Below are 8,769 nucleotides of genomic sequence, written 5' to 3' on the forward strand. Positions count from 1 at the left end.
TGAATTGCAACCAAATTCACTACCAGAGCTTCTCACATTAGGATTAGCCTACAGGACTTCTGGTGTGGCGCTGCCGGTTAATGCGGTAAACTGCAACGTCAGTTTAGGCCGTTAAGGCCAGCAGTTCCAACTCACCAGTTGCTCCTTGGAAACCCTGTACAGGGTCACTATGAGTCGGATCCTGACTCAATGGCACTTCGCAACAATAACAACAATCTTAAGATAGAACTAATGCGAGGAAAGGATAACACTGCTCTTAACCCCTTGTTGTTGTTAAGTGCCACTAAGTCAGTTCCTATTCTTAGTGACCCTGTATAGGGTTTCCGAGGAGCAGCTGGTTGTTGTTGTTGTTGTTGTTATGTGTCGTGGAGTCAGTTCCGACTCATAGTAACTCTGTATAGGGTTTCCGAGGCTGTAAATCTTTACGGGAGCAGAAAGCCTCATCTTTCTCCCGCGGGACAGCTGGTAGTTTCAAACTGCTGACCGATTCGTAACCACCATGCTACCAGAGCTCTTGCTTAATAATTTTGTATTGCACTTGCAGCCTTACTTAAGTTTTTATATACTTGGGATGTAATTCGTTGTCTATGAAAAAAGTCTGGGAAGTTTAGTAGCAAGCTTTTCTGTGTTGACTAAATTGCCATGTGCCTAGCTGTACTAGGTTTGGTGTTTCTTTGCAGTGAGAAGCAGTTGGAGTGTTTGCTGACCCACTGCATTAAGGTGCCAATGCTCGTCCTGGACCCAGCCCTGCCAGCCAGCATCACACTGAAGGACCTGCCATCTCTCCATCCTTCTTTCCACTCTGCCAGTGATACATTCAATGTTGCAAAGCCAAAAAACCCTTCCACTAATGTCTCGGTCGTCGTTTTCGACAGCATTAAGGATGGTAAGATCTTTTTACTGATCTCTTTTGAAATCACATTTTATCATTGGGTGTTTGGATAACAGAATTCTGATTGAAACAGAAATGATTCAATTTTCAAGAAATGCCACTGAATCCCTAACTTCAGGAAGAGAAGACACGCATTTTGTTCTGTGTGATATTCAGACCTCTCTGTGGCATGGTGAGGATCTTAACTCTGGCACTTACAACTACCTCATTCCCTGGCCTCTGAGTTATTCTGGAGGCTTCTTTTTTCTACCTTGTAACTTCTCAGCAAGGTGGTTTTCTTCAGTTCAGATGCCATGTTCCCATTTTGACATTGTTGTAGCCCTCAGCTTAAACCTTTGGACCCATCTCTGACCTGCCCTTACTTCTTAGCCATAATGAATAACTAACTCGTATAACACTTGCTTTTGCTTTTACAAGTGATTCTTAGATTCTTACTCATCTGATTTCCTTTATACCAGCCTCAATTCCTTAATGCAGCCTTCAGTAATAGACTTCAAGCTGCTCTGACTGCCTGGAAGATTCTCATCCTGTGTAGCATGCAGCTAGAAAATCCTGCTTTCATTGATTTATTCTCTGAAGAGAATAATATAGTAGTCTATACTTGATTTTCACCTAGATCAAAGTCCTCTTCCTGGTGTTCAGAACGCATCCTTAATTGTCTTAATTTTGCTCCCGTGGGTACTTTCACCTCTGCCCTCCCACCCATTACACTATAGCTATTAGTGTCTTCACACATATGTGCAGGTGGAATGGAGTCAGGAAGGGGAGACATGGCAGATGAACCAAGGTGTAATGGGGGAACTAAATGGTGTGGGCCCTGGTAGCCATGATAGACTTTGACTTCAATTTGGAAGATCATGAGGGGTCATTGGAGGGTTTGGGGTAGAGGAGCAATGTGATGTGATGTGATGTATGCTATAAAAAGGTCAGACTGGCTGCTCTGGGAGGAGTAGCCTGTGAGAGGCTAAAGTTGAAATGTAGACAGGAGGGGAAAGTTGGCTTGGATCAGGGAGCTGCATGAAGGTGGTGAGAAGTGGTTGGACTCTGGATATTTTGAAGGTCAACTCAACACTTGATGAGTGAGGCATTGAAGAACATCTGCCTTCTTATTCTAATTACTGGACTTTTATTTAAAATCATATCCATGCTGTGGAAATAGGAGGGGGCTTCAAAAAGTTCATGGGAAGATTCCATTATCCTTTCATTCCATTTTTCCATGAACATTTTGAAGCCCCCTTGTTCTGTGTGGTCACAACACATTGTAGACTACGTCACTATCAGTTGAATAGTATCATGATAAATAGAGAAAAAGTCCAAGATTTTATTTTACTTCATCCATAATCAGTGCTCATGAAAGCAGTCAAGATATCAAATGACATATTGGCATTGGGCAAATCTGCTTTCAAAAGACCTCTTGAAAGTGTTGAAGAGCAAAGATGTCACTTTGAGGACTAAAGTGCCCCTGATCTAAGCCATAGAATTTTCAATCACCTCATATGTATGGTAAAGCTGGACAATGAATAAGGAAGAATTGATGCATTTGAATTATGGTGTTGATGAAGAATATTGATAGTACCATGGACTGTCAGAAGAACAAACAAATCTGTCTTGGAAGAAGTACAGCCAGAATGCTCCTTGGAAGAGGGTGGCCAGACTTTGTCTCACATACTTTGGATATGTCATCGTGTCCATTGTCTGGAGAAGGACGTCATGCTTGGTAAAGTAGAAGGTCAACAAAAAAGAGGAAGACCCTCAACAACAAAATGTGTTGACACCGTGGCTACCACCAAGGGCTCAAATAGTCCGACAACAGTTGTGAGGATGGTGCCGGATCAGGCAGTGGTATGTTCTGTTGGACATAGGCTAGCTATGAAGTTGGAACCAACTTGACAGCACCTAACAACAATAATACTCAAATGCCCTTTTAAATGTAAGCTTATGTAGGTTTTTTTGTTTGTTTTTGTTGTTGTTGTTATTGCTTCTGTTGTTGTTTTAGTACAGTGCTAAAGATCTTCTGTTTAACAGAATGAAACATTGCTCATCTCCATGATAGTTGCTCTGTTTGAGTCCATTGTTTTGGCCACTATGTCTGTCTGTCTCACTGAGGGACCTTCCTCACCTTTGCCAACTCATTGCTTTGCCAACCATGATGTCATTTTCCAACAGTTGGTCTTTCCTAATGATGTGTCCAAAGTTAGTGAGCTGCAGTCTTGACATCCTTTCTTCTAAGGAGCATTCTGGGTATATTTCTTCTGAGACTGATTTGTTTGTTCTTCCCTTAGTCCTTGATATAGTCGGTATTCTTCACCAACAGCACAATTCAAATGCATCAGTTCTTCTGTCTTTCTTTTTCATTGTCCAGCTTTCACATATATATGGAACCGTTGAAAAGACCATGGCTAAGGTCAGGTGCCTCTTAGTCATCAGAACGACATCTTTGATTTTTAAAAAGTTAAGGAGGTCTCCAAAACTAGAGATACTCACACACAGAGGGGTGTATCTGATACATTTTCTTGCAATGAACCCATATCTTAGAACTCAGTGTTCCCTTTAAATTAAAATGTTATAAAGCCTTCTTTTTTTCCAGTGTCAGCCAACTCTACATTTATGGTACATATGAATCTCTTGCCCAGAATTGATAGCCATCTTACCCGGCTATGTATTTCAGAATCTGGTGGTTGTTTTTTTGTGCATTTTGAAGATCAGAATTGTAGCATCTTACTTCTCTCCTGTTTTTCACAATTCCTGAAATGTCAGCAGCAAGTCTGGTGCTCTTATTGGTCCTGATCATGTTAGAAAGCTCTCCCATTTGTGTTGTGTACTCCTATCTTTATCCCTTAGGAGATGAACCTTAGGAGATCATTGCCTTTGTGAGTCTTAAAGAACCATAAGACCTACAGGGACTCCTGCTGTCAAGTAAAAAGCCTCTCCTAGGTCCCCTTTGGAGTCCTGGTGTGGCGATGTTGACTAATGCACTGGACTGCAAAGTTGGTTTGAACTGCAAGGTTGGTGGTTCAAGCTTACCAGCTTCTCCCAGAAACCTATACAGGGTCGCTATGGATTGGAACTGACTTGGCAACACTTAATAACAACAACAACAACAGACCCCCTTCATTTGCTGGGTAACCTTCTTGCCTCCTGCTCATCACTCCCAAATGTTCTACTCTAGGGTTCCTGTTTTTCATTTTCTCATCTCAAACCTATCTGTGTCTGTTCTTAGATCTGTGATTGCCATTCTTCTAGCATTTCTGCCTTTGAGGTCCAACTCGAATATGACAGCTTCTATGAACCATTCTGCTGTCCATACAAATCTCTCCTTCAGTATTTGCAAAGTTGAGCATTTCATTGTTTCCCTTTTGATACATGTTTTCATTTGTCTCCTCCAACTACTTTTGTATCTTAAGACTATGGACTGTGGTCAGTGGTTCAAATCTACCATGACTCCTCAGAAACCCTATACAGAGTCGCTGTGCATTGGAACCGACATGACAACACTAAACAACACTAACAACAGCAATGTTATGCTACTTTAATATCTCTCATAATGCCTTATATAGTATCCTGCCAGACGTTGTAGTTAGGCATCCATTAAAAAATATGCTTGAGTATTCTATTCTTTCATGTTGCGTTGTGTACTTATTGTATTTTGTAGTTGAAGATGCCCATGCTGAAACATCTAAAGGAAACAGCAAACAGACAGTTTGGAGAGGGTATTTGGTATGTTATTTTTGATGTAATTATATTTTTATAGCAAACTAGAATAGAAGGATGGTAATAATCTACTGACTATACTATAGCGATGTTTTACTCTGAGACACTTTCTAAGGTTTATTTTTTTCTCTGAGGCTCGCTGACTAGTACTAATGAGTGTTTATTTAAGTCATGTTGGTATTCTCATTCAGAAGCTTGTATAATGCAGTAGATCTCTATGACTTTTGTGTGTTTTCATTGGCCACATGCTGTGGAAAGTGAATTGTGGTTATTTTCCTATTTCAGACAACAGATAAAGAAGTCCCTGGGTTAGTGCTAATGCAAGATTTGGTTTTCCTGAGTGGATTTCCACCAACATTCAAGGAAACTAATCAACTAAAAACAAAATTGCCAGAAAATCTTTCTTCTAAAATAAAACTGGTAAGAACATTACAAATAGAGCAATTAATGTAGCTTGTCACATTTAATGTGTTACTCTTCCCTTGTAGCCCGCTTTGTTCCAAGAATAGCCGACAAGCATAAGAAACAATTCTACCCTAGTCTGTTATCATAAAGGTAACGCTTTGTAAAGTAAGTAAAAAAAGTATTGCTATGAAATCATAGAAACCTTTATGAAACAAAAAATGCTAAAATGTGAAGCCATTATTTCTCAACATATCCTCTATCCAGGTCTATATACTTCTGAAGGTAGTATTTCCGTATTTCTAACCCTTCTCTAAGGAGATCTCGTAGCATAGTGGTTACAAGTCAGGCCACCAACCTCAAGGTCAGCAGTTCAAAACTACCAGCCTTTCTGCAGAAGAAATTTGAGGTTTTCTGTTCCCGTAAAGATTTATAGCCTCAGAAACCCTAACCGGTGTCGTTGTGAGTCAGAACTGACTCCATGGCACACCACCACTAACAACAACAACCCTTCCCTGAAAAATTCTGTGCTCATTGATTTACATCATGTTGTTGTTGTTAGGTGCCATTGAGTCGGTACCAACTTATAGTGACCCTAGGTCCAGTCCTGTACCAGCCTCACAGTCATTGCTATACTTGAGCCCATTGCTGCTGTCACTGTGCCCTTCCATCTCGTTGGGGGGCTTCCTCTTTTTCTCTCATCCTCCACTTTACCAAACATGATAACCTTCTCCAGGGACTGGTCCCTCCTGATAATATGCCCAAAGATAAAGAGATGAAGCCTGGCCATCCGAGCTTCCGAGGAGCACTAGCAGTACTTCCTCCAACTCAGATTTATTGGTTCTTTTGGCCGACCATTCTTCTCCAGCACCATAACTCAGATACATCAATTCTTCTACGGTCTTCCTTACTCACTGTCCAGCTTTCACATGTGAATGCAGTTATTGAAAATACCATGGTCTGGGTCAGAGGTACCTTAGTCCTCACACTGACATCTTTGCTCTTGCAGAGTTTCAAGAGTCTTGTACAGCAGATTTGGGTAATGCACTACATCACATTAAAAGGGCAGTTTTGACATCCTCCAACGACTCAAATCACATTCCTTTGAAAAGTTCTTTGAGTTTAGGGAACAAAAAAGGAGTCTTAGGGGAAAAATTGGTACTATAGGGTAGATGGACTACTGGTGTGGTGCTGTAGGAGCAGCACTAAACTGCGAACCGCAAGGTCAGATGTTCAAACCCACCAGCTGCTCCTTGGAAACCCTATACAGGGTCATTATGAGTCGGAGCTGACTCAACGGCACTTAACAACAACAATAGCAACATAAGGTGATGGGGTAAGGTTTTAATTTAAGCTTGTGAAATTCTCGTAGGACAGCCTTAGCACCCCTCGATGAATGAGCAGATGCATTGTCCTGATGGAAAACGATTTCTTGGTGCAGATTTCCTGGCCTTTTTCTCACTAATGCAATTTTCAGTGTTCTTAAAATGTATCCATAATAAGTTCCCACGATCACTCTGTGTCCATTGATAAAATCTAGCAAAGGAAATGAAAGTCAGGAGGGAGGAAATATCATATATGTACTGATACACATGCTTTAGCATGTGTACACATACTTAAGAAATGTTTTCAGCCACAAGAAATTACACTTCCCATTAACTTGAGATATTTGGAAAGTTTAATCATATAAAACCTTCACTCGTTAGTGGCTAGTGGAGGTATTAATGTATGTAGAATGTATACAGGTAAACTCTCCAGGCTTGACCATGGTGCCATTCATTAGAGTGGACCTTGGACTGGAGACTGGCCTGTGACATGCTTTTTTACTTCACCCTGATTGTTTTCGGAGCCATTGATTTAGATAGAGCACAGTCCATGTAGGTGTACTTCTGCTTGATATTATTTCAAGATACTGGTTCTTTGGGCAGAAAAATACAGGTGTTTGTGAATCATGACTATCTTTTCTGTTAGAGTCGAGGGCATTATGTTAGGCATAAACCAGTTAGGCATAAGCCAGTCAGGCATAATAAGCCAGTCAGGCTCTGGTTTCTTGGTTCTACGAAGACATGTTCCTTAAGTGCTGCCACTGAAACCTGACCATGTGTATCTTTTTAAGCCCTGCCATGCACTTCCTTCCTTCTCCTAGTCTGTGGCATTGAACAGCTTGAAGCTGTGGAATGGTTGGAGGTCAGGGCAGTGCTAGGGAGAGCGGTGACTGGAGCACGTTTACTTCACACTGTGGCTGTGCTTTTTTATCCCTACCACATCCCAAGGTCCCTTTAACTTTTTATTTCTATATTTTTAAAGATCTGTTGTATTACCTTTGTGATTCAGTGATAGGTGAGTGAGTTAGTTTTTTTCCTCTTTTTTAAAATATTTTTTCCATTACTCTTGGTGGTACCTGGACTACAAAGTTGGTTTGAACTACAAGGTCAGCAGTTCAAGGTCACCAGCCTCTCCAGGGAAACCCTATACAGGTTCACTTTGGGTTGGAACCGAGTCGATGACACTAAATAACAACAACAACATAGATAAGCCCTGGACTGCTAACTAAAAGATTGGTGGTTCAAATCCACCAGCTGCTCCTTGGAGACCTATAAGGGATTGCTATGAGTCAGAACTGATTCGAAGGCACATTAACAACAAGAGGCTAGGGTTGAATTACTTTTTAATCTATAGTGATTTTAAAATAGATACTCTACCACTTCTTCCCCTCAGTTTTTTTGGTACTGATTTGGGCTGCTAAAATCATAGTGGCATTGATTTTAGCAAATGTTTATTTGGCTTCTTGACTTTCTGCTTGATAGTTCCAGAATTATAGACAAATGTGTATGTCCTTTTGACTAGCAGCTCAAATAACAGTCTTGATTCTATTTGTAGAATTCCAACCATAATAACCTTCTAAAGGAAAGAAGGGTCACTCTTCATTCAGGCTTGAATATCCCAGGTCTCTTTGCCTGCTGACTGCTTTTGATATCTCTGCTAGTGAACAGGTGTGTGCTGCCCAAGTTTGTCAGCCTTAAGCAGTGCTGATCCTTTAGCAAATGGCAGTTTTTTGAATTGGTCAAGCAGCATCAACAGGCTCCGTGGATGCTAATGCCCCCTTCCACATTTCATAAGATCAGTTGGAGGTTTATTGGGACTCACAGGCTTCTTTTTATGGAGGCCAGTACCTGCTGAGAGGGTCAAGCTAATCATTCATAGCATTGATTGTCATTCGTTTTCCGGATTCTATCACCTTTGATGGACTTGAGGAGCCAGGGCTTCTGATCTTTGGAGACCAGAAAGAAAATGAGAAAGGGGAAGAACAGTGGAGTGTATTTGCATTAGCGGCCAGTTCTGTAAGGGATCTTTCTATGGACTCTACTTCCTGGTTTTAGTATGAGTACTCCGAGATGAGATGGCATTTCCTATAGTTGGGTTTCCAGTAGAATTTGTGAGCATTTATTTGTTTATTAGATGCCTGTGTGCCAGGGACTGTGCCATAGCCCAGCAAGACTTTTGGTTTTCCAGGGTACCTTGACAGTGGAATACAGGCGGTGAAGGTGGTTCCGGAAATCATCTGAATGAGACACTCCACATAGTTCAGCTGGGGGAGAGGAAAGGAAGAATAAGAGTGAGTGGGTGTTTCAGTGACGATGGGAGCAATGGCATTAAGCACACTAACAGCTTCTGTGGAGAAGCAGGTGTTTCGGGAAAGAAAGCCGGAGCTCGTTGTGATGTGTGCTGTGTTAGAAGTGAGTTGTAAGCATGCCCTCCACGTC

The 8,769-nt window shown here is 41.3% G+C and overlaps 1 protein-coding gene across 1 annotated transcript in view; it reads left to right on the forward strand.

Annotated features, from left to right (window-relative positions):
• The window catches only part of GNPTAB (N-acetylglucosamine-1-phosphate transferase, alpha and beta subunits), a 172,432-nt gene that overhangs the window by 110,732 nt on the left and 52,931 nt on the right, over positions 1-8,769 (forward strand). Inside the window, exons 5-7 of the mRNA XM_006871094.1 lie at positions 681-886; positions 4,545-4,609; positions 4,889-5,023. Of these exons, the coding sequence (XP_006871156.1) occupies positions 681-886; positions 4,545-4,609; positions 4,889-5,023 (406 nt within the window). The remainder of the gene's footprint in view (positions 1-680; positions 887-4,544; positions 4,610-4,888; positions 5,024-8,769) is intronic.

Source organism: Chrysochloris asiatica, unplaced genomic scaffold (genome assembly GCF_000296735.1).
Source record: "Chrysochloris asiatica unplaced genomic scaffold, ChrAsi1.0 scaffold00160, whole genome shotgun sequence".
NCBI lineage: Eukaryota > Metazoa > Chordata > Mammalia > Afrosoricida > Chrysochloridae > Chrysochloris > Chrysochloris asiatica.